Below are 26,947 nucleotides of genomic sequence, written 5' to 3' on the forward strand. Positions count from 1 at the left end.
GCCTCCGCCAGACTCGGATATACTGTTAGCGGCATTGTCGCACCGGGGCACAACACATCACCCAGTCATGGCTCCTCAGATTCAGGAGAACATAAGAACATAAGAAATTGCCATGCTGGGACAGACCAAGGGTCCATAAAGCCCAGCATCCTGTTTCCAACAGAGGCCAAAAATCAGGCCACAAGAACCTGGCAATTACCCAAACACTAAGAAGAACCCATGCTACTAATGCAATTAATAGCAGTGGCTATTCCCTAAGTATAATTGATTAATAGCCATTAATGGACTTCTCCTCCAAGAACTTATCCAAACCTTTTTTGAACCCAGCTACACTAATTGCACTAACTACCTTCTCTGGCAACAAATTCCAGAGCTTTATTGTGCGTTGACTGAAAAAGAATTTTCTCCGATTAGTCTTAAATGTGTTACTTGCTAACTTCATGGAATGCCCCCTAGTCCTTCTATTATTCAAAAGTGTAAATAACCGAGTCACATCTACTCGTTCAAGACCTCTCATGATCTTAAAGACCTCTATCATATCCCCCCTCAGCCGTCTCTTCTCCAAGCTGAACAGCCCTAACCTCTTCAGCCTTTCCTCATAGGGGAGCTGTTCCATCCCCTTTATCATTTTGGTTGCCCTTCTCTGTACCTTCTCCATCGCAACTATATCTTTTTTGAGATGCGGCGACCAGAATTGTACACATTATCCACTTTATCAACTGCTCTGACGGCATTCTTTGAGGTCATGCAGGCTACCTATAAGTTGCCAATTAGTTCCCCCTGCACAGCACCGACCTCTCCACAACGTTCTGAACCGGCCTCACCGATACCTTCACCACAGACTCCAGTGAAGATTCCCCTTCCCACCACATAACCGCCACCACAGGATTTTCCTTCCCACCCCACGTCACCTACGGGTCACACTACCACTCCTGACTCGTCGACGGGATATCCTTCAGAACCAGAGGAACAACCGGCTGAACCGTACTCTTCGCCCGAGGACCTTACTTATCCAAATTTCTGGAAAAAATGGGGAAGGCTCTCAACCTTGACATACAAAAGATACCAGATCCTAGAGCGGAGACCCTAGGATTACTAAAGATCTTCGACCTTCTGGCGGAACCCACAGCTTTGCCAATGCATAAGGTGCTGGATTCGGTTCTTGAGCATTCGTGGGAATCACCCTTCACGCTACCGGCAGTCTCCCGAAAAATGGACCTTAAGTTTAAAATGCAAAAGTTGTCCTATTATTTCCCTACTCAACTACCTCATGCCTCCGTGGTGGTGGAATCTGCTATGGCGTGAGCCAAGAAATCGAAGATTCATTCATCTACACCACCGGGACGAGACTTGAAATCTTTAGACAACTTTGCTAAGCGAACATTTCAAGCCTCCATGTTAACCGCCCGGATAAGTCATCATCAGTTCTACATTATTCAGTACATATATGACTGTATACAGCGCCTTAAACAGGGTTCTGAGTCACAGCCTCAGACTCCAGCGGATCCAGTCTTGATACAAGATGTCGAAGAAGCCATAAGACATCTTCTGCGTACCGTATATGAGAGTTTTGAGGCCTCTTCTAGGGTTTAGGCAGGGACCATTGCAGCCCCAGACTCGCATGGCTTCGTGCTAGCTCTGTCAGACCTGACGTTCATGACCATCTGGCCAATCTACCCTGCAAAGGGGACAACCTCTTTGGCTCCCAGTTCCAGGAGACAATAGCGCAGCTAAAAGAATAGTTGGTAGCGGTGCAATCTCTCACCGCCACTCAGTCCTACCCAGCCTCAAGGGGCTACTATACCCCGAATAGGAGATTGTCCTTCCAGCGCAGTCTGTACCGTCCATAGACCTCTTATAGGACGCCGCCGTATCACCCTCCTCCATGACAGCAACCACAAGCCCCTCAAAACTATAGAGGCCGTCAATGCCCTCAGCGCCCAGCAGCACAACTGCGAACTACTGCAGCAAAGTCCAACCCATCTTTTTAGTCTTTGCTCCGCCACCATCCCAACAGGTTCTAGCAGGAGGCATAACAGCTCACCTTCAGTGGGAAACGATCACATCAGATCAGTGGGTTCTGGATATTGTCCGTTCCGGATATCGAATCCCCTTCCAGAGTTCACTGCCCCTGCCCCACCTGACATCCAGGGGGCCCAGATCCAACCTCATGCAGTTGTAGAAGGAAGTGTCGGCCTTACTTCACCAACAGGCAATCCAGCGCCTCCTTCCATCCAACCACGACATGGGGTTCTACTCCCCATACTTCCTCATTCCAAAGAAATCTGGGGATCTATGTCCCATCTTGGACCTCCGAGACCTCAACAAATTCATTGTCAAGGAAAAGTTAAAGATGATATCCCTCAAGTCCATACTACCCCTGATTCTATAGATCTCAAGGATGTGTACACTCATATTTATTTATTATTTATTATTTATTTATTTATTTTTAATTTTTATAGACCGAAGTTCTTGTAGGAACTACAAATCAATCCAGTTTACATACAACTTTTAAATGCCCAAAAAGAGTAGTGGGCTTTACATAGAACAGTTGAACAATAAAACAGGTAACAATAGAACTAACAATAATGATGGAACAAATAGAATAGATAACCAATTAAACATAGTAATATAGTAATAAATATTATATAGAAAATAAATATAAAAGAGATAGAGTAAATGGAGTGTGAGTACAGTATAAATACAAAAGATGAAAGATATTCCAATGCATCCTTCCTCCGGGCGATACCTATCCTTTCAAGTCCATGGCCAGCACTTCCAATACAAAGTACTTCCCTTCAGTCTCTCGACAGCACCCAGGGTATTCACCAAGTGCATGGCGGTAGTGGTGGCGTTCCTCCGTCAACGGAGAATTATAATTTTTCCTTACCTGGATGATTGGCTCCTGATAGCGTCAGACCCTCAGACGCTCCAACAGAACCTACAAGATACAATCTCCCACCTCGGTCAGTTGGGCCTCAACGTCAACTATGAAAAATCCCATCTACAACCTACCCAAAGGCTTCAGTTCATAGGAGTCATATTGGACATGATACAACACAGAGTATTCCTACCACACGACAGACGCACCACGATGCGTCAGCTCTTCCAACACTTACGCTCACCCAGACGCCTTCAGCCCTGCAAATTCTCAGTGTTGGGACACATGGCAGCGGCCATCCATGCGGTAGCTACAACCAGACTACACATGCGCCATATCCAATGGGATCTCAAATGCCAATGGCACCAACATTCCCAACCCTTGACAAAGGCTGTATCCCTAACATCAGCCATGTGCAAAGAACTCGACTGGTGGCTACGCGCACGGATGCTCAGCAAGGGTGCTCCATTCTTACTGTTACCTCACAATGCCGTTCTCACCACGGATGCCTCCCACAAAGGCTGGGGGGTGCAGCTCGATCATCTGCAGACACAAGGCCTGTGGACGCAACAGGAACAGTCGTATCAAATCAACCTCTTAGAGCTCTGAGCAATATGATATGCATCAAAGACCTTTGTGTCTCACCTTCAGGGTCATCGAGTGATGGTCTACACGGTCAACCAAGTAGCCATGTTTTACATCAACAAACAAGGCGGCTCAGGTTCATGGATCCTCTGCAAGGAAGCCCTCGCCATTCTGTTATGGGCCGGCAAACACTCAATTCAGTTGCAAGCAACCTACTTACCGGGCATCTCCAACACCAGGGCAGACAAATTGAGCAGGGTTTTTCAACCCCACGAATGGTCTCTCAACCAAATCATCGCAGAGGAGATCTTCCGAAGGTGGGGAACACAGACGATAGATCTCTTCGTCACAGAATCCAACCGGAAAACACCCCATTTCTGCTCGGTCTGGCCAAGTCTGTCTTTCTAATTTCATGGATGGAAACCTTAATATATGCATTACCCCCCATTCCTCTCATCACCAAAACACTGCAAAAGTGCATGCATGACGAAGCACAATTGATTCTGGTAGCACCAGCGTGGCCGCGTCAACCGTGGTACACGCACCTCCTCCAGCTGTCCACAGCGGAGCCCTTCTGCTTACCGAATCAAGAAGACCTACTGTCACAAGAGGAGGGCTCTCTCCTGCACCTGCTCCACGCCTCCTTACATCTGACGGCGTGGAGATTGAGCAGCTCCTTCTTGCTGAACAAGGATTTTCAGTTTCCGTACAAAACATAATTTTGGCCTCCAGGAAGCTGTCTACAAGACGCAGCTATCACTTCAAATGGAAACGCTATGCGGCATGGTGCACGTCAAACGGGGCGGACCCACTCACATGCACCCCAGACATGCTTCTGATGTATCTACATACATTGTACATAGCAGGCCTTGCCACTGCTTCCGTTCAGGTCCACCTTAGTGCTATTGCTGCCTTTCACTGGCTACATGATGGACATCCGATCTCCCATCATCCAATGGTTTCGCAATTTCTCAGAGGGCTCACTCACCTTTGCCCTCCAGTCGTAAAACCCCCACCATGGAACCTCAATCTGGTACTTGAACACTTGATGCTGCCCCCATTCGAACCAATGGACGTGGCACATCTCAAATACCTCACTTGGAAAGTAGTTTTCTTAGTGGCAGTCACCTCAGCTCGCGCAAGGTTGTACTAGTGTGCACCCCCTTGCGCGCGCAGACCCCGGATTTTATAACATGCGCGCGGCTGCGTGCACATGTTATAAAATCAGGCGTACATTTGTGCGCGCGCGTAGGTTTTAAAATCTGCCCCGTTATGTACTGCTGTGGGAGATTTGACTCTCTTCTATTAGCCGGTGCAAAGCAGTGTTGTGGGCATATTGTGTTCCCTTTTGACATCTCCGAGTCAAGTTACTTATTGTACACTACTCGCCTCCTACCTCCATCCCTCCCCTCCTGCATTGCTTTAACCCATGGGATACTTATTATATGCTACTCACCTCCTACCTCCATCCCTCCCCTCCTGCATTGCTTTAACCCATTGGTGCCATGAGTCAGGATTTCTCTACATTAAGCGTCAGCAGTAAGTCCCAAGTCTTGGGGCCAAGATGTTTAATGTTATTTTTTCCCTTCAGTTGATTTTGTTGCTCTGTTCATTTCCTTGGTTACAGGATCCTGCAGGCAGGGTCATGTGAATGTGTCTGTGGCTGCGTTCTGGGTGCAGGGGGGGGGTGCTGGCTTGCACATCTGCTGCTGATTACATGGGAAGCGCGATTTGAGCAGTTCCAGTTCCCAGTATGCCAGGTGCTGCTTGCTGGGTCCATTTTGGAAGAGTGACGTGCTCATCTTCCCTTTTTGTTTCTGTTTAGTTTGTGCTCATATTAAAAACATTCAGACTTTCTCCAAGAGACATGGCATACCGGCGATGTGTGAATTGCATTCATAAACTTAATATAACAAGCCCTCTTAACATTTCTTACTAACAGTCCATTAGTTTTTGGATTGCATAAAGTTTGTTATGTGAACAATGTGTGTGTGTGTGTAGGTGATGTAGGGTCATGTCTGTGTAACTGAAGAATCTGAAGTGGGCTCAGCTGTGGACAAAAGGACAGAAAGGGAAGGAGATGGAGATTTTATCCTGCATGAAACCAAAAGTGAGAAGGCTGTAACTCGCTAATAGATTTGACCAATGTCCAATTTTTGCCCTTTAAAAGTTGTTGCACCCCTTACATGAAATATCAGCAATGGCTTTGGCTGGTCTGAGTTATTTCAGGGGTCTCAATTAGACTCTGCCCCTGTTGTGAGGTCAATACAGTGTTAAGTGTTTAGGGAGGCCGTGACACTGCCCATTGGGAGAGGTTTTAGCAGTAAATAAAACCTCTGCACCCATGTGATGCAGGAGGAGAACTGAGAGAACAAGGCTGAAAGACATTTGGTGAGTCTTTCCCTCCACAGGGGTAGGGTCAAAAGAAGAAGAGAAGTGTTCCTGCCTGGAGAAGATTGCTGAGACCCATGAAAGGGGCTGGCCAGACCTTACTGAAAGGATGGTGAAGAGGATTTGATCTAGGGGAGGTTTTACCATGAAAAAACTGCCCCACTGAGGATGGGTCCTGGAAGTGTTACCCTTCTGACAGAGAGATCAGCCAGAAGCTTCTTGTGATTATGAAGGAGTTAAGGAGCTGAAGAGAGTTGCTATACCAAACAGGGGTTGCAGGTCCCCAGGGAGGAAAGCTTGCCCATGTCTGTTTGCTAACTTCTTGTGACAAGCAGACTGAGATTATTTTTATGTGCTGTTTTTGGATTTTCTGCCTACTCATTTTCACCAGTAAAGACTTTATTTTTAAGAACAACAAATCTGAGTGTCTGTTTGGTGATTTTGGTGAAGTGACTGGGTGGAGAACAGAAAGATCAGAAGAGCCTCAGAGTGAAAAGCATCCTAAGGGCCTTGAAAAGACATTCTTTTTCCCTCTGTGCAGGAATCCCAGGAGATCACAGAGCCTTGCTTGGTCGGTGACATGACCTGTTCTCAAGAACTAATTTGGACAGGGGCTACCTATTAATTCACCTAATAGTGCACATCTCCTGCAATATGGGCAGCTTACTGATTGTTTATACATATGGTTATGCTATTTTTTTTAAATATAATTCATGCCATGTTTGCTTATAAGTTATGTTAAAAGAAAAAAAATATTTGTAGTCATGAGTTTTTGTAAGCCTCATAATACCTAAGAATAATAAGTTAATTGAGCCTTTCTACATAACCTATCAGTAAGTTGTCCATATTGCAGGTCTCCTGCACCATTAAGTGATGTAAGCAAGTTACAGCCTTCTCAGTTTTGGTCTAGTATTCATTAAAATCTTCATCTCTCCTTCCTTGTTCTCTTGCTGAGCTCACTTATGGTTCCTTCAGCTTAGTATCGGCCCTTTTAACTTAGCTTCCACTTAGTCTTTTCAACTTCTTGCTGGGCTATTAGGTGACGTTGAACGCCCTTGGATTAGTCCTGTGCTAAGGATATATACAACCCTTTTGAGTGCGGCTTCCTTGGCGTTCCTTCTTGGTGGGCAGCACACCTTGCTGAGACTCAGGAGAAGGCATTCTCCATGGCAGGGACCGATCTGGTGGAAAAGCTTACCCAAACAACTGTGCGTAATAACTTGCACCAAGACATTTAGAAAACTACTCAAAACACCTCTTTCAACTGGCTTTTCAGTCTTGGTTATCGGAAATGGAATTGAGCCATAGAGTTGATCAGGTAGTTATAGACTAAGTACGATAGGGAAGAAAAACTTTATTTGCAGCATAAGCATCCAAGGTATGCAGACATACTACATTGTCTTGTTGACTTTGTTATCTTTGTATAATGAAGTGTTTTATGATTGTTCTGTTACCTGCTTTGAACTTTTGCTTATAGTGGGTTATACTTTTTTTTAAAATAAATACATTCACGCAATTATTGCATAGGCTATACATTTTAGTTAGAAAGTCATTTTCCCTTTATTGAATATTTAGTTCTTGTGCATACTCAAATTTTGGTTGGCTATGATGATATTGTTAAAGGTTTATAATCATGACCTAGACTCTAGCACCCTTGGAGCTCAATGAATTTGTTTGATGTATACTCAGCCTAAAATATTTCACTTCTGCCTGTCTTGAGAAGTCTTGCTGTTAGTACTTTGTTTTAGATGTGTGTTCTAATGTCTCCTAGCTGATTATGTTGACACTTTTCCCCATGTTGCTATTTAACCAATCTCTTACTTTAACTTTAAATGAAAATCTTGTGTACTGCAGTAATCAAGAGTGCAGATCTCTGATGACCTGAAAAGCCATCACTCATATATCTGATAATGTAGGTTCATGTTGCACCTTACATCCAACCAGGAGCTAAATGCTTTACAGGCTTGGATGTTAGTCGCATTATCGTCGTCATTCCCAAGATTTGTAATTTAATTCAGACACAGATGCACTGACTTCTCCTAAGCACACATTCTGTGGCCAAATTGCAAGTTTGAACTATTTACTAATTCGATTTTCCCTGTACGTACCTGGATCAGTCCAGACAGTGGGTTATATCCCCCGACCAGCAGATGGAGTCAGAACAGAGTTTGAGAGCGTCAGCATATAGAGTAGTGCACCCTCTGCTGGAGCTCAGTATTCTTCTGACTCCAGCAGATGCGAGTGGGGGGATCCACTAGCTCCCCCAGATTGACAGGGTTTCTTCATTTTTAGTTATTTCTTTCTTTTTCTCCACAGTATTTCCCTGTCTTATGTTTCTCTTCATTTTGGATCCTTAAAGTTTAAAAAAAAAAAGTTTTCAATTTTTGAGGAGGCGTGTGTCTGTGGCTTTGCCTTCTCTATTCTGTACTCCTTTCCTCTTCCGTTGGGGTAAGTGGAAGTTTTTTGAGTTTCTTTCTCCACAGGTTTGCTTCTTTTTGGTGGTGCCCAGTGGATGCCGGTGGTTCCGGCCGCTCCACGCGTCGTTGGGGGTCCTGCGGTTCGCAAGCTCCGCCCGTGGGTGTGTGCTCAACTTACTGGACCCCTTCAGCGGGTTGTTAGGGCCATTTCCAGGCCCCCCCGCGGCACTAGCTCATCTTTGCCCCCCCCCCCCCCGAGGCTTTTCTTTTTCCCCGGTGCTGACATGTTGCGGTCCTCGAGGTGTGAGGCCTGCGGCGAGCCGGGGAATCAATTTCTGAGGGAGGGGCTTTGTGAGCGGTGCTTCCCCGACGGAGAAGGCACCCTGCAGTCCTCTGGTGCGATTTCGGACCTGTCTCCTCCTCAGCCCGGGTGGCGCGGGCCGGCCACAACGCCGCCTTTGGCGGGAACGGCGGCCATTTTAGGGGGTCAGCGTGAGACGGACTCGCTCCCAGATGCAACAGGCTTTGCCCCCGGCGGGAGGTTTGCCCGACTGGGGCTCCCAGGACGGTCCCCCCCCCCCCCAGGGATTCCAATCAGCTCTCCGTTTTTCTCACCTGACTTTATTCTGGCAATGCACATGGCCTATTTGCAGGGTATGGGAGCACAGGCTTCTAATCCCCTGGGGGCCCCTCCCCCCAAGGTTCCTAAACTTGCCGTTGGTCTCACCGCCTCGTCCGTTACGCCTGGATCCCTGCCGGGTCCCTCTCCCGTGTCACCCCGACGTACCACGGGGGTGGCTTCGCCGGTGAGAGACGTACCCCCGGAGGCGCATCCGGATGGACATACGGAGGGGGACGACCCTTGAGCCCTACGGATTTTTCAAAAAGAAGAGCTGGATGGACTCATTCACCATATTATTCAGGAGCTGGACCTCGACCCACCTCCAGATCCGCCGATCCCTGTGGCTCCTGCTGTCGCCACCTCGTCTCGCAAAGGGGATCCAGTACTTGCCGCCCTCCATCCTAGGGCAAGGGCTTTCCCTATCCATGAGTCCTTCCTACAGCTTCTCACCAGGGAGTGGGACACTCCCGAGGTGTCCTTGAAAGTCACACGCGCCATGGAAAAGCTATACCCGCTCCCTGAGGATTTTTTGGATCTTATCAAGGTGCCCAAGGTGGATTCAGCGGTGTCGGCAGTGACCAAGAGGACAACCATCCCGGTCATGGGGGGAACGGCCCTGCGGGATACGCAGGACCGTAAACTAGAGACCTTTCTCAAGAGGGTCTTCGAAGTCTCCGCTCTAGGTATGCGGGCCGTGATGTGCAGTTCGCTCGCGCAAAGGGCCAGCTTACTCTGGGTACAGCAGCTTCTCACCTCTCAGGAATTGCCCCCCGAAGAGGCCGCCCAGGCGGACCGGCTGGAATCTGCCATAGCATACGGAGCGGACGCCCTGTATGATCTCTTTCGCGTAATGGCGCGGTCCATGGTTTCGGTTGTAGCAGCCCGACGGCTCTTGTGGCTTCGCAACTGGGCAGCGGATGCTTCCTCCAAGTCGAGCCTTGGCTCCCTCCCCTTTCGGGGGAAGTTCTTATTTGGAGAGGACCTGGATCAGATCATCAAGTCACTGGGGGAAAATTCGGTGCATCGGCTGCCGGAGGATAGACAGCGTTCCTTCAGATCATTTTTTTCCGGTAGAACCAGGGCCAGGGCACAGCGACGTTATAGGTCTTACCGACAGTCTGCTTCCCGGATGCAGCAGACAAGATCCCAGCCTTTGTCTCGTTCCTTTCGTGGGCGGAGGCCCGCGAGAGAGGGTACAGGGCAGGGAATTCCGCCCACAAAGTCATCCCAATGATGCCAAAGGAGCCCACTTCTCACCTCCCCGGATCGGAGGCCGCCTCATGGACTTCTACGAGGAGTGGGTAGTTATCTCCACGGACCAGTGGGTGCTGGACACCATAAGAGACGGTTACGCCTTGGAATTTGTCCGCCCCCCAAGGGACCGGTTCATCTTCTCCCCCTGCGGTTCGGATCTCAAGAGGATAGCGGTTCAACAAACACTAGACCGGCTGCAGGTAATAGGGGCCATCGTTCCCGTCCCCTTCGAGGTGGGCTTGGGCCACTATTCCATTTACTTCATCGTTCCCAAAAAGGACGGTTCCTTTCGCCCCATCCTGGACTTGAAGGAGGTAAACAAGGCCCTCAGGGTCACCCGGTTCCGCATGGAGACTCTTCGTTCAGTGATTGCCGCAGTGCACAAGGGAGAATTCCTCGCTTCACTGGACCTCTCGGAAGCGTACTTGCACATTCCCATCCTGCCGGCTCACCGGCGGTATCTTCGCTTCAAGATTCTAGGTCAACATTTTCAGTTCAAGGCGCGTCCCTTCGGTTTGGCGACCGCACCTCGGACCTTCACAAAGATCATGGTAGTGGTGGCGGCGGCCCTCCGCAAGGAGGGTATCCTAGTACATCCGTACCTAGACGACTGGTTGATTCGAGCGAAGTCCTTCTCACAGGGTCAGACCTCAGTGGCCAGAGTAGTACAATTCCTACGCTCTCTGGGCTGGGTGGTGAACCTTCTAAAGAGTTCTCTTGTGCCCTCGCAACACCTGGATTTCTTAGGAGCGAGCTTCGATACCCGGCGGGGTATGGTGTTCCTGCGCCAGGACAAGGCGCAAGCCCTGAGAGAGCACGTGTCTCGGTTTTCGGCTCTGGAAGAACCAACCGCCTGGAATTATCTGCAGCTCCTGGGAGTAATGGCCTCCACCATCGACATGGTACCCTGGGCGTTTGCACACCTGCGTCCACTGCAGGCGTCCCTACTATCCCGCTGGAAACTAGACTCCCAGGAGTATCAGGTGATCCTGCCGCTTCCACCATTAGCCAGGAAAAGCCTGGATTGGTGGCTTGTCCCCTCGCATCTGACTCGGGGAGTCTCGCTCGAGGTTCCCAATTGGGTGGTGGTGACCACCGATGCCAGCCTCGCGGGATGGGGAGCCGTCTGCGAAAGAAGCGCCACTCAAGGGACTTGGACGCCAGAGGAGGCAAAGTGGCCGATCAATCGCCTAGAAACGAGAGCCGTGCGTTTCGCTCTCCAGCGTTTTCTTCCCCTGGTGCGACACAGAGAGGTGAGGATCCTCTCGGACAACGCCACCACCGTGGCCTACATCAATCGCCAAGTGGGGACAAGAAGCAAGCATGTCTCCCTCGAGTCTACTCCCCTGATGGAGTGGGCGGAGAGCAATCTCGTCTGGATAGCGGCCTCTCACATCACCGGGATGGACAACGTTCAGGCGGACTTCCTGAGTCGTCAACAGCTAGACCCTGGCGAGTGGGCTCTCTCCGACGAGGCAATGCATCTCATCATCCGTCGTTGGGGGACTCCACTCCTCGATCTAATGGCGACCTTTCTCAACGCCAAGGCTCCACGCTTCTTCAGCCGCAGAAGAGAGCGCGGCGCGGAGGGGGTGGATGCCCTTGCCCTTCCGTGGCCGTCGGATCAACTGCTCTATGTGTTTCCTCCTTGGCCTCTGGTCGGCAAGGTTCTCCGCAGGTTGGAACATCATCGAGGGACTGTAATTCTTGTCGCCCCGGAATGGCCCCGTCGGCCATGGTTCGCAGATCTACTTCAGATGACGGTGGACGGCCCACTTCGCCTGTCCCATCTTCCTCATCTTCTGCGCCAGGGTCCGGTATTTTTCGAGCAGGCAGAACTCTTCTGTCTTGCGGCTTGGCTTTTGAACGGCGCCGTCTCCGCCACAGAGGCTACCCGGAGACAGTGATCTCAACGATGCTTCGTTCTCGCAAGCCTTCGACCTCCGTCGCTTACGTTCGAGTTTGGAAGGTCTTCGAAGCATGGTGCTCCGACCGTGGAGTCCAAACCATGGAGGCGAATGTCCCGCTGACCCTTCATTTCCTACAGGATGGTCTGGATAAGGGTCTTGCCTATAATTCGCTCCGGGTTCAGGTGGCGGCCTTGAATGTCTTGGTACAGAAGGACTGCTCTCTACCCCTTCAGCCGGATATCGCACGTTTTCTGAAGGGTGCCAAACACCTACGGCCACCGGTCAGGGATCCTTTCCCTTCTTGGAGCCTCAACTTGGTGCTGCGAACGCTGTCGGGCCCTCCTTTTGAACCCCTGAGGGGGTCCTCCCTCAAGGACCTGACCCTCAAGACGGTTTTCCTGGTAGCCATCTCTTCTGCTCGCGGGTTTTCTCAGAACTTCAAGCTTTGTCCTGCCGGGACCCTTATCTGCGTTTCTCTGACTCCGGGGTTTCCCTTCGTACGGTGCCATCCTTCCTACCAAAGGTGGTCTCGGCCTTCCACGTCAATCAAACGGTGGAGCTTCTAGCGTTTGCTCCAGAGGAACCCCGGTCTCTCCGGCTCCTGGACGTCAAGCGTGTACTGCTCCGTTACCTGGAGGTTACCAATGACTTCCGGGTATCCGATCATTTGTTTGTCCTCTGGTCAGGACCGAGGAGAGGTTCTCAGGCATCCAAGACGACTATTGCTCGCTGGATAAAGGACGCCATCTCATCGGCTTACATAGCGGCGGGGCAGGTGCCACCTTGCAGCGTCTCGGCTCATTCCACGCGATCCCAAGCGGCGTCCTGGACGGAATCTCGCTCCGTTTCCTCCCAGGAAATCTGCCGTGCGGCGACATGGAAGTCGTTGCACACTTTTTCCAGACATTACAGACTACACCTGGCACCTCAGTGCACGGGTTCTTTTGGCGATTAAGTTCTCCGAGCAGGTCTCTCAGGACCCCACCCGGTTTAGGGAAGCTTGGGTACGTCCCACTGTCTGGACTGATCCAGGTACGTACAGGGAAAAGAAAATTATTCCTTACCTGCTAATTTTCGTTCCTGTAGTACCATGGATCAGTCCAGACGCCCGCCACTAGGGGTTTCATTAGGTCCTGCTCGGATTCTTCCAGGTATCTTTCATTCTGTTTGTCTCTGATTATTGTTACTGTTCACAGCTCCTCACAAGTTGACTGTTGCTGGTCCCGTTGACCGTTTGTTTACTTATATCTGTCTCTGTTCCTTTTGGGAACGGTTCTGGATCCAAAATGTTGTGTTTTGCTTTTGGGCTTTGCTATGCGTAATACTGAGCTCCAGCAGAGGGTGCACTACTCTATATGCTGACGCTCTCAAACTCTGTTCTGACTCCATCTGCTGGTCGGGGGATATAACCCACTGTCTGGACTGATCCATGGTACTACAGGAACGAAAATTAGCAGGTAAGGAATAATTTTCTTATATAACAGCAACATTAGATGAAGTGATGAATGCTTTTTATGCTTTTATAAATGCAATTGTAATGCTTTTTTAATGGGAATTTTTGTTTTTGTTTTCTTGTTCTGTTTTCTTAGTGAATAAACCTCAGGTTGCTCCATTACCTTCTGATATTGCGGTAATTATGTACACAAGCGGATCAACAGGCATTCCAAAAGGTGTTATGATCTCCCATAGCAACCTTATTGCTGGCATTACTGGGATGTGTGAGAGAATTTCTAACCTGGGGTAAGTAACAAGATCTGAAATGGTAGTACAGTTTTAAAAAATATATCTCCCCAACGAGTTACGCTTCTCCTTTTGGAACTTATTAGGTGTTGTGTTAATTAAGCTTGTATGTTCAGTGGAATCCTGGGAGTGTGTGTTTGGAGTGGCTGGGCCTTTACCTTGAAACACATTGCTAGAGGAAATGAAAAACAAACTATCATTGATGAGTTTAGGAAAAAAACTGAATATTTTTTTATTCACACAAGTCTATAGTACATAATCACAGTAGGAAAGTCTGGGACTAGGACCAGAGATGAGATTGAGCAGGAGAATGAATTGAAGATCGTTATAAGTCATAAACAAGCAGAGTGATGATCAGATCTTTGTATTTGTCTTACAAGGTTATATAGTGATATTTTGATTTGATTAAAGTAAGATGGTGGTTTCATGTATTATGGTTTTAATTTTTGGCTTTTAACAACATGTTGGATGTATTTTATGAAATTATATATGTATTTTATAAACAGCTTAGAATTGCTTTTTGAGCTGGTATACAATTTTTAAATAAAACACATTTCCTTTTTATACATGGAAAATTTCACTGAATTACTAGGATTCTAATAGCTAATAAAATTATAGAATACTCTCACACTTGTTCTAAAATATATTTAGATAAAAGGCATTTAAAGTAAATGTAAATATATCTAGGGTTTGCACAAAGCCGAGGGCTGTCAACAGTTGTGTTAAACTGTTTTAATTGAGAGACCATTTACTCTAATTTCTTTTATTATTATTCAACAAGGTATGGATGGGATGTTCTGACCCAGCAGTGTCTTCCTGCTCCCTTGTACTTCCAGTTCAATTTGAATCCGTACTGGAATTTGGCACCATGAGCCGGCATTCCTGATTACCTGGGGATATTTCCTGTTTTCTCTTCCCTCAACATATCTAGTCCAGCCATAGAAGCAACAATCCTGGGCCAGTGCCATGCACAAGAGCTCCTTCTGGAGCCCTGTTATCATGGTCCCTGGATCTGGCCACTGTTTGGGACTTGCCGGACAATTCCAGGCTTTAAATTTCCTTGCCTTGGGCAGATCTTCAATTTATCTGGCTAAATCAGAGGCAATTTGGGGGTATTTTGTTTCTGAGCAGCCCAAAGAAGTGTATAGAAAAGTAAAAAAAAATGCTGCTTTTCTGGAGATATTAAGTCAGAGAAACCAAAAGGTTTAAAAAAAAAATTTAAAAATAAAAAGGGTGCCAGCAGTCAGGTTAGGAAAAGGGATGCTCAATTAACGAGCATCTGACAGTCACCTCACCTCTCCAAGGAGGCGCTAGGGGCGCATATTTGTCCTTAGCGCTTCCTTGGCAGCACGACCCCTCATTTAAATTTTCAGTCTTGGGCCCAGGAGAGGTGCTGGGTGCACATTATTTATTTTATATTTATTTAAAAGTTGCTTAAATACCGTTTATACATACTATGGTCTAAATGGTGTAGAAAAACAGGCACTCAACACTGAGCTCCCGTTTTCCGCACTGATTTATTGCATTGGGCCCAATGTGTCTGACGGAAAGAGAGCAAGTGTGTGTGAGAGCATAGGCGTGTATATAAGAGACGGAGTGTGAGAGAGAGTGAATGTATGAGTGAATGTGTGTGTGAAGATAGTTTGAGTGGCCCTATCTTCCCAGTCTCCACGACAATTTCAAGGTGACTGGAAATCAAAAGATCCCAGGTTTGGAGAGCAGGATATTTTTTAATCCTTATTATTTTAATTATTGGGTATAATTTGATGTTTCTACAGTTTTGAAATATTTTTTGGGGGGGAAATATTAGAACATATTTTAATTATTGGATTTTTTTATTTATCAGAAGTTTTGAAATATTTTATTGGTGTTTGGAAAATGTTTTATATTCTATTTATTAACTGGTTTGAAATCTTTTTATGATTATGGTTTTACTATTATGATTTTTTTATATTTCTTGCAGCCGCGCGCATGTTATAAAATCTGGGCTCAGCGCGCGCGCAAGGGGGTGCACACTAGTGCACCTTGCACGCGCCGTCCTAGGGGAGCCCCGATGGCTTTCTCCATTCCCTCCGAGGCCGATCCGAAATCGGAGCAGCCTTGGAGGGAACTTTGCATTGCCCCCCCCCCCCCCCCCCCCATACCTTCCCTTCTGGCAGGCGTAACTTGCACGCCCTGGGACATATGCACGACCCAGGGTTTTGCGCGCGTCACTGGGCCTATACAAAATAGGCTCAGTGAAAGTAAATCATCAGGATTTACGCGCATAGCCCTTTTAAAATCTGCCCCTGAGTGCGACCGAGATGAGGTATTTTGCTACTATATAATTTATCTGTAGTGATCCATAGCAGTTTGATTTGCTCTCTTTTCCTAATAGGAAGTGTATTAGTGTTCTAGGGCCTGATGTAATATATGCAGTGTTATCTTTTCATAGATAAGGTTGTTACTGTTTGAGTGCTAGCAGTTAGGGTTGTTTTGGTATGGGAGGTTACCATTACTATATTGTAATGGCTATTTATTTATTTAAAAACTTTTCTATACCGTCGCTAAGTTATGTACCATCGCAACGGTTTACAAATAGGCACAAACTAAAATATGTATAGGTAGGTTATCATACATTTTAACAGGTGCCAATTAAGTACGGTTACAAATTCATTAATAAAATCAATGTTTGAGTAGTGATGGTCTAGTCCTGGTGTATTATTGAGTTACTTTTTCTTTGTGCTTTACTTCTTAGTTGTAGGATCATGCACTTTTTGTTGTGTTCATTCTCATCTGCGCTTCTCTGTACTTATTTTCTCTCTACCCTCCCGTCTCTTTAGGAAAAGCTTGTTTAAAGAGCCATGTCTTTAAAGTTTTCTTAAAAGATTTGAGATCACTCTGTAACCTGATTTCAGTGGGCATTGTGTTCCATAGACTGGGTCCGGCTAGTGATAAGGCCCTTTCTCTTACTTGGGTTAGTTTTGCTGATTTTACTGAAGGGACTGTTAGTAGTGCTTTGTTAGCTGAGCGAAGGTTTCTTTGTGGGACGTGGACTCGAAGTGCTGTGTTTAGCCAGTCTGCTTCTTTATCATATATTAGTTTGTGTATGGTGCATAAGGCTTTGTATTTTATCCTGTATTCGATGGGCAACCAATGTAAGTCTGCTAAAGTTTCAGTTATATGGTCCCTCCTCTTTTTTCCCATCAGTATTCTGGCTGCAGTATTCTGAAGTATTTGGAGTGGTCTTATTGATGTTTATTCATGGCTTTCTGAGGGCCAAGCCCAGACCCAGCACACATTACAAAAAATAGTAATTGCATAGGAGCTCCAAGTGTCTTTTTTGCAGGATTTTCTGATTGGCCTCACAGCTGTGCATATAAATATAATATGCATGTTGTAAGTGATATTTTGCCTCAGAGACTGTACTTTTGGATGTTCTTTTTACATGTGAAATCTGTAATAAATGCATAATTGAATTGTGTGGTGTGTGTGTGTGTATGTATGAATGATTGGGGCGGGGGGGGGGCGCCAGCACAGGGCAGCAAGAAAGCTAGCATCTGCCCTGCCTGACTTGGCTGAAGAGTCTCTGTGCCTGACTGAAGACTGCTGCCTGCTGGGCCTTACCTGGCTGAAAAATCTTTTTTACTCGATGCACAATTAAGCTCTGTAAGTTATTATTGGAGGATGTAATTAAGGCAATGAACATAGCTGGGCTTAAAAAAAGGTTTGGACAAATTATTGGAGGAGAAGTCCATAAACTGCTATTAATCAAATTGACTTGGAGAATAGATACTGCTTATTACTGGCATTAGTATGGGATTTATTTATTGTTTGGGTATTTGCCAAGTACTTGTATTCTGGATTGGTGACTGTTGGAAACAGGATGCTGGGCTTGATAGACTCTCGGTCTAACCTAATATGGCAACTTCTTATGTTCTTAAGACCAACCAAAGTGGTATGGACATGAAATATTTGTTCCCACCCGGCCCCATGCTGGCCTACCTGCCCTAGTTGCCCATCCTGCCATGGGTTTGGCATGGGTAGTATTTCAGCCTCCCTGGCCTCTTACTAGTGCTAGTACACTTCCCTCTGCTGCAAAGTAGCCAAAAGCAGGCTATAACATTTTGCCAGGAAGTAACTAGATCAGCAAGGAAGTTTTTTTTGTTATTGTTCTACAGTTCAGTAGGTGGGTCAGAAGGCTGTGTTGTTCTATTGTTCAGTAGGTGGGTCAGAAGGCTGTGAACCAAAATATGAGAGAGAAGCAATTTTCACGTGATATTTTGTCTTGACCCAAATAACTTATCAACAACAAAACCTCCATTCTCTTGTACTGGTTGGTACTTGGTTGGTTGTCAATGATTGACCCAAATAACAGCAACTCCTGAGTTTTTTCCCCATACCCAAATAATGGCAACTCCTGAATTTCCCCCCCCCCCCCCCCCAAGATCTGCAATATTTCCTGCTTTAATGCGTGATATTTCTTCATCAGCATATTTTGCATCTGTTTTACCATATTTCCAGAAAAAATTAGCAAAAAAGTTTTTAATGTGCAGAATGCTATTTATTTTGTGCAAAGTGAAAAGATTCCTTGTGAATTCAGCCATTTAACACATGATAAGGCCCTATGGTAACTTAGTGAATGAGGCCCTTAGATTATAACCTTTGGGGACAGGGAAAATACTGATCCTGAATGTTACTTGTCTTGCGCTACTAGTGAAAAGGCATGAGCTAAATACACAAACTAATTAAAAGTGGCAGGATAACACCAATATTCAGTGTGTTAGCCAGCTAATATTAGGAATGTTGGAGAGCAGTCCTAAAATTAGCTGGCTAAAAAACAAAACACAAACCCCCCCAAACAATCAACTGAGCAGCAGCTGCTTCCATTCCCCTCCCTCCCCATCAATAAAAAATTGTAGTAGGCCAAGCAGTTCACTCTCCTGATCCCAATAACTAATATATGGTAACGGACCAAGCAGGTCCCTGTCTTCCAATCTGAATAAAGAAAGAATTGTAGCCCAAGCAGCACCACCTCCCCCCCAATCCTAATTAAATAATTTTTGTAGGCAAATTGGCTCTGCTCCAGGACAAATTCTTTTCTCATATTCTCCAGTAACTCCATGCCAAAAAGTTGCTAAATCCACTTTTTGTTCTGAGCGAATTTGCTGTTGCCCAAGTTGAAATATTTCCCATTGATCTGCTAATAAGAAGTTTTACACGTTTTAAAGGCTTGTATTACAACAATATGGGGACCTTTGTGCAAGGCACTTGCTGGGTCCCCAGGTACCCAAAGGTTTTAAGTCAGAAGGCATGATTAAGTTTAGTTTCCTTGGTCCCATTTCTTGGAAGGGAAATGAGCACATGCGCATTCATTCTAGCTTTGTTGAAAGAGAATGCTCTCCCTGGAGTGCCTTTGAACGTCTTTTTCAGTTTTTCTTGCTGGTCTCAAATCAGTTCTATTACAGTTCTTATTTTTTGTTCATTTATGGTTGAGTGAATTGTTCAGTAATATGGTCTCTTTGTTTGAACTTGATATACCTCTTAAAGAGAATCCAATTGGTTTACAATCAAAATATATATTTCTAATTCTTAATATAAAAATATAAATATGAGCAGTCTTTTTTTTTTTTATGGGTCTGCTTATGTAATGTCCTATCACACTTGGACCTACCTTTGGGAAAAAGTAGACTATCAAATGCTAATAAATGAATGAATGAATGAAAAAAATAGATTGAGCCTGATTTACATAGATGATATTTATACCCCAGAAGAAGTTGGATTAGGTGGATCACTACAAGCAGATCTTCCGCATGGGAGTACATCACCAACTATGTAGACAGTCTTAAAAAAAAAAAAAAAAAAAAAAGAGAATATTCCAATATTGCATTGTTTGGGAAAGAGTGGGGGTAAGTTAGAAGAATGTCAAGCGAATGATTCCAAAAAAGGAAAATTGAGTCAGCTTGATGACCTTTTGGTTAAAATTCTTGCCTACCATAACAATAAAACCCCAAAAAAGATCCTCTAATAAGAGAAGCACAGAGAGGCAGTAAGAGAAAATAAACAATAAGCTGGCATAGTTGCATAAATGAGACTCTCTGAGCCCCCTCATTGGAAACATACAAGGTGTTTTATTTTAGAGACTTTAAAAGACGCTCTTAGCAGGTCATCAAAAATAACCTTTTTTTTTTTTTTTAAAGTTAACAAAATATTAAAACAGTAATTAAAAATTAAAAACACATTTTGAATAAAGAATAAAAATATTAAGAATAAAAACGGAGGGAATACAACTCAGCAAGACAATCTTAAAGTCTCGCTTGCTGTGTATTTCCCACCGGACAAACCTCAGTGAAGAGGGTACTTAGGATCCTCACTTTTGTGATTGGTGGTAGAATTCTTGCCTACCATGTATGAGACTAGATTCTGATTATTAGCTCAGATTAATCTTTGGGATTGAGTTGCTGTTCCATGTACAACTGACAGCCTACACAAACTTAACTCTGTGCCAGTATATGTCTACTGAATTTTAAAAAATCAAGCATTTTTATATAAAAATATATTTTGAGTGGGAGAGTATTGCACATTACCACGTGGAAAACGTGGGTTTGATTTCAGACCAGCTGCTAATGCTGCAGAGGTAGCATTAACAGCCTCTGGATAGGAGGAAGACAGGGAGTCTTAGCCATCACTCACCTTTTGGCCTGAATTAAGGTCCACATTAATTGGGTTCCAGAGGGATCTATAGTTTATGGTCCTGGTCAAGGACTGTTTCTGGAATAGGAAACAGATGTTAGGAAGGGAATATCAAAATAAAGGGAAAAACTACTGGGTGTTTGTGCATGAAGGTTCCTGTAACTGTATCTAAATAGAAAACCAGTTCTAGTTTGAGCTGGTATCCCAAAAGACCAGAAAGAAACTGCCAGACCAAAAAAACAAATATAGAGAAATAGTGTACTACTTTTGTATAATTGTTTCTATATTTTTCATTTCAGGCAAGGAGACACCTACATTGGATATTTGCCTCTTGCCCATGTTCTAGAATTAAGTGCTGAACTTGTATGCTTGACTGTTGGCTGCCGTATTGGCTACTCTTCACCTCAAACTTTGTCGGATCAGGTACAAGATTTGTCATCTGTTTTTGTAAAGTATAATTTGCTGTGTTTTTGTATGTGTTGTAAATTTATATCCTTTATATTTTTGCACTGTCCTTTTCAGATTCTTGTTGGAATATTTGCTCATTTTTCTTTATTTTTAATTCCTTTGTCAGTGTATTTCATGTTTTCTTTTCGTGAGTCTCAACAACAACAAAAAAATGTTATTACTTTAATTTTTTCAAACTTGAGTTCAACCTAGCCTCAGGTCTCTTCATGTTGGCAGACAGCAAACTAGGCTTCCAAAGATACCCCCACTACTCCTACAAGATGTCATTATCTGATCAGCAAGACCACTATGTTTACTGCTTAGACTCATCGCATGATGTACCTAATTGTGCTGCTGCTACCGGAATATCTATCAAAGCCAAAAGATCTAGAAGATACACAGTGAGAGAATGATCACATTCTCCAAGCCTCTGGGCCAGCAAAGAGGGAAACATCACCAGCTGAGAGACCATCACTTAAATGAAAAAAGGCAGAGTCCTCTAATGCTCGGCGTCATGACTTAGAGAAGTCTCAGCATAGGTGCATCCATTCTCTACCAAAGAAGGGGAGAAACTGCAATCTTCTGCGCCAAAAAAATGGGAGTCAAGACAGACCTCATTGGTGCCAATTCAGTTGATGCACAAGAAGACGTCTTCAATGCCAAATGGGGCAGACTGTTCTTTCAGAGAGGATTTTGTTGAAAAGTTTATTAAACAAGCCTTCCTCCCACCGCAAAACACTCAAAACAGGAACCGAAAAAAAGGTTTGGTAAGCCTTTGTGGTGGGAGGAAGGCTTGTGTAACGAACTATTTTCAGCACAATCCTTTCTCTGAAACTATACTCCACCCCATTTGGAGGCGTGGATATGCCATTACTGAGTAAGCATTTTTTCTCTTGGCGGTCACTGTCGTGGTCTCACAGAAGAATGTTCTACCTTTAAATCGGCAGAGGATCAGCTTGTGTGGTCCCTTAATCCACAGGAAGTATCTACTCTGTGCATCTACTTGTTTCCAACTTGAGCCTTATCTGCATTTTTGCCTCTATCAAATTATGTAGTGTTCTTCATGCCAGGGGTTTCCCTTTGAGGAAACCATTCTTCGGTAAACAAGGGCCTTGTCGGGGACTCTACACTATATCCAGGATATGATCCACACCAGCTCATAATTAGCTATATTTCATCATAGTGTACAACCAAGGCACTAAGGTTCTTATAGCCCATTCAGCAACAACATCGCATCTTACCCTATTAGAATTGTCAATTAATTTATACAATGTGCCAGTTTGATAGCTGATTGGTAATTTCATTGTGTCACATTATTCTACGTAGATGAATGAGCATAGATTTGCTGTCTAATAATCCTAATGAAATGTTGTATGTTTAGTACATTATATAACAGTGTAAATCAATGAGATGTATGGATGTTCACTATATACATTGTTTTACAGTGTTAATGGTATACACAATTCTATAGGTTTTCTATTTGTGAAGCCATTATGATTTCTCACGTATATTTCTATATTTAGACAACTGTTTTTGATATTTTGATTTGATTTAATTTTATAGGTGCTCATTTTTTTAATATATTAGATATTGTGAATAAAGTTTTGAATTATAATTATAGACATTGAACATTAGTGCTCTTTTCCAATATTTTTGGAATGTTTATCTTTTGTTCATAAATATATAGATATGTAATAGATAAACTTCTCATGTGTATATATTATTTTATGCATATATTTTTCAATTGCCAGTTGTGGATTGGGATGTGTGGATACATGGACAGACATTGTTTTAATGCATTTTACTTCCAGGCTATAAGGCAACCTAAGATGAGCATTTTGGAAGGTTGTAGATTTGTAGTATATGGTACAAATAGTTCCTTGCAAAAGCTATAAAACATGACCCACCACCTTCGTTCAGACTCTATGGATCATTTCACTCCTGTACTGCAAGAAGCAGAAGGACATGGGAAACACATAATTTGATCAGTTTATAATGCATATGATACTTCTTCTAGGCCATGTGCTGTAGCCACTGGAGCCAGAAGGCTAGCATAGCGGCAGGCTTTGGGTCTTTCTGCAGAGGTTCATATGAAACCTGCTGATGCTTTATACACAGGGGATAATAATCTCTTTGAAGACAAAGCAAAAGAAACATTGGATTTTATTAAAACTAATTGCTCCACTCTCCTTACCCTGTAACAGCTACAACTGAACAACCATCTACAAGCACTACAGGAGACACTAGGACTATTCAAGTAAAAGGTACTAAATCTACTCTTTTCAGTAGCCTGGCCTGCAACAACAGCAGAGCAGGACATTTGCTAGAGAGAGCACACCCAAAACCTCTGCAACAATCATTCAAAATCTAATCCTAATTTTTGACTGCAATATCAAAATATGCTTCAAATTTGATTTAAAACACGTTCCAGTGGGGGGAAGACATCATTTTAGCTTACTATGGTCTTTGATAACAGACCATAGTAACATAGTAACAGACCATTATGCAACAGGAATACCAGTTGAATTTAAAATCCTCTCCCTCAAACAACCTTCCAAAAAAACCCAAAAAACTTTATAAATGCGTAACAGTGCCAACTCTTCCATAAGAACATAAGAAAATGCCATACTGGGTCAGACCAAGGGTCCATCAAGCCCAGCATCCTGTTTCCAACAGTGGCCAATCCAGGCCATAAGAACCTGGCAAGTACCCAAAAACTAAGTCTATTCCATGTAACCATTGCTAATGGCAGTGGCTATTCAGCAAGAGTTGTCAGGCCTCCTTGTTGCAAATATGGTTGAACTAGTCCCAATGCTACAAAGCAACACAAGATTCTACTCCGTACTTCCTCATTCCAAAGAAAACAGGTGGTCTTGGTCCCATCTTGGACCTCAGATATTTCAAAAAACACAGGAAGAAACAAAGGTTCAGGATGAATTCTCTAGGGACCATCCTCCCTCAATTCTAGTTAACCACTCTAGCCCTCCAAGATAACTATAAACACATTCTGATTTTCAAAGTTCACTGTAAATTTCTGTTTCACCACAGCCCAACCATCATTACCTGTACTCCCTTTCAGTCTGTTTGTGGTGCCCAGGATGTTTATAAAATGCCTCGCAGTGGTGCTGCTCAAATAAGAAAGATCAATGTTTCTTTTTCCATATATAAAATGAATGGCTCACGTTCAGCTGTATCCTTCAAGAAGCTTGTTCTTCCTTATTCCACACAATGAACACAATTCAAACATTGGGAATAAACATCAATTTCCCAACATCCGATATGGAATAGATTCATATAACAGACTTTATAGGAGCCTGCTGGATTCCATACAAGGAAAACATTTTTCGTTTGGCAGAGAATACAAAATAATCCTAATGCTTTCAGATCGGAAATAAGTTTCTACCTGTTTTCTTAATGAAAATGTTAGGCCACACGGCGACAGCTGTCCATATTACTCTTTTTGCACATTGGTGTGAGAAGGCTTAGTGGCACCTGAGGTTTGTTGAGCCAAAACCTGCACCTCATTTGCACAAAGTAAATATGTCCACACACTCATTTGTTTTCTAGTGAAGTGGCTGGATACTTCAAATATGTTTAGAGAGATGTTTTTTTCATGATCTTCATTTCCAAATCACGATAACCACAGATGCCTCCAGTCTAGGTTGAGAAGCTGCCTTTGTTTTCAAGGAACTTCGTCTCCACAGGAAGGATTGTGATCAGCTCTAGATGATTTATCTGGAATAATTTTCAGTGCTTTTAAGAGCATTCAGTACCTGGTTAAAAGAGAACACTGTATTGATCCAGATCGACAGCCAAGTAGTAATATTTTGTATCAACATATGAGGAGGAATAGGCTTTACAATCTGTCAGGAGACCTGCAAGATATGGAAATATACAGTTTCCCAAAAGATGTATTTGATAGCAGTCTATCTCCCTGGCAACCAATACTAGATAGCAGACTTACTAAGTTACTTACTACAACCACATGAATGGTCTTTGGACTATCATAAACCACAAAAACTGTTTCAGCTTTGGGGTGTGCCACAGATTGCTGTTGTATGACATAGATCTCATTGCAAAGTTCCCACCTACTGCTTCCAGGAGACCAACAAGGTACATCAAGCGACAGATGCTTTTTCAATCTTATATCGAGGTCTTCTCAATGTGTTCCCACTTCACCCCACTCCACTCCAAATTGAGAAAACAATTCAAAAATTGAGAGAGAAGTTCTAATAACCCTTTCCGGCCATGTCAGATTTGGTTTTGGTGGCTTCAACGCCTAGCTATTCAGCAGCCAGTAAAATTGAGAATATTTCCATCCCTGATCATTCAATGCAATGGAAATCTTCATCTCAACATTCAGTCTTTAGCTCTGTGACTCTATGGACGTTGAAAGTTAGTCTCTTCTATGTAGTGAATAGGATTATTCTAGCTTCAAGAAATATTCTATCAGAAGATATTTTACATTTATAAATTGTAAAATCTTACAATTTTAAATGGAAAAAATGTTCTCATTTATGGGTCATTCATGTCCCCTTTTAGTGTCCTATTTCCCTCTTCAATACCTCTTAAACTTACCTGACTCAAGACTGAAAACTGATTCAGTTGGGGTTCATCTTAGGAGCATACCTTGAGAATTCAGGAGGAATTCCTATTTCCCAGCAGGCTAATTAACCAGATTCATGAAAGGCTTAAAGGTTTACCTCCAATTAAATATCCTCCTCCTCCTTGGGATCTAAATATAGTTCTGGCTTAGCTCATGAAATTGTCATTGAAGCCTCTAGCAAAAGCAGAATTAAAATATATTTTTTAGAAAGTTTTATATTTCTGAATGAAAACATTGCAAGCCCTAGTTTAATAATCACTGTGTAGCCAAATTTTGCACAACAGAGTAGTTTTAAAAATGTATCCAAAAGTGATTTCTCAATTTCCCATAAATCAATCCATTGTATTGCCAACACTTTTTCTGAAACCACATGACCATAAGGTGAATAGGCTCTTCATATGTTGGACTGCAGAAAGGCTTTATAATTGTATTTGGAGAGAACAAAGTTGTACAGAGAGTCTTTGCAGCCATTCATCTTCTTCAGTCTGGTCAAACAAGGTTTTTCAGTTACGGAAAGAACTCTGACCACTTGTATTTTTAATTACATCTCTTATTATACTCAATCAGAATAACATAATAAGGTGAAACTCAAGTCAGGGCTACATCAGCTTCCTTAGTGTATCTTTGCTCCATTTTCATAGAAGATACCTTCAGAGCTGCCACTAGACTTCTGTCCATACCTTTGTTACTTATTACTGCCTAGAAAATGCTTCATTTCAGTCCAAGAGCTTAATTCCTTCAGCTCTTCCCTCCCCCTGTCCCACAAACTTCTGTTAACGTATGGGTTGCATGTTTTCACTATTCATAAAGAACATAACTTTTTTCATGCAACTCTCAGCTTGGGAGTCTGCTTGTGTGGCTGATTACTGCCCTGCTTGTCAATGAAGAAAGCAGTCCCACTACTCTCCTCCCCTTTAAATTGATGCTTGGCTTGCTATAAAGCCTGAGGAGACACATGCAGCAGCAGCTACTTAGGAACACCCGCACATGCTCAGAACACCTTAGATTTTCTGAGCTCTAAGAGCTTTTGTGCCTCTGTATCATCGAATGAAATCACCTACTGGTGTAGCAGATTTTTCCTGCTGTCTATGAAGAACATCTATTATAGGTAAGCATCTTTGCTTTCTCTGCCAGGACATGGGAGGAGATGGAGGAAGTAGAGTAAGCTCCATGCTATGAAAATCTTTCGTCAGGTGCTCCCTCTTGGCAGTTCTGATTTTGTTGTCATTAGAGCTCTTCCACCCAATGGGCCAGATTTTAGTAGCTACGCCCGATTTTATAACATGCGCCTGCAGCTGCGCACATGTTATAAAATCCGGGGTCGGTGCGCATAAGGGGGTGCACACTTATGCACCTTGTACGCGCCGAGACCTAAGGGAGCCCCAATGGCTTTCCCCGGTCCCTCTGAGGCTGCTCTGAAAT

General features: G+C 44.1%; 1 protein-coding gene across 7 annotated transcripts in view; it reads left to right on the forward strand.

Moving 5' to 3' along the window:
* The window catches only part of ACSL3 (acyl-CoA synthetase long chain family member 3), a 223,908-nt gene that overhangs the window by 156,124 nt on the left and 40,837 nt on the right, over nucleotides 1-26,947 (forward strand). For all 7 annotated transcript variants that reach the window (XM_029615577.1, XM_029615578.1, XM_029615579.1 and 4 more), the window contains 2 exons: nucleotides 13,650-13,800; nucleotides 20,772-20,895. In XM_029615577.1, the coding sequence (XP_029471437.1) occupies nucleotides 13,650-13,800; nucleotides 20,772-20,895 (275 nt within the window). The remainder of the gene's footprint in view (nucleotides 1-13,649; nucleotides 13,801-20,771; nucleotides 20,896-26,947) is intronic.

Source organism: Rhinatrema bivittatum, chromosome 9 (assembly GCF_901001135.1).
Source record: "Rhinatrema bivittatum chromosome 9, aRhiBiv1.1, whole genome shotgun sequence".
Classification (NCBI taxonomy): Eukaryota; Metazoa; Chordata; class Amphibia; order Gymnophiona; family Rhinatrematidae; genus Rhinatrema; species Rhinatrema bivittatum.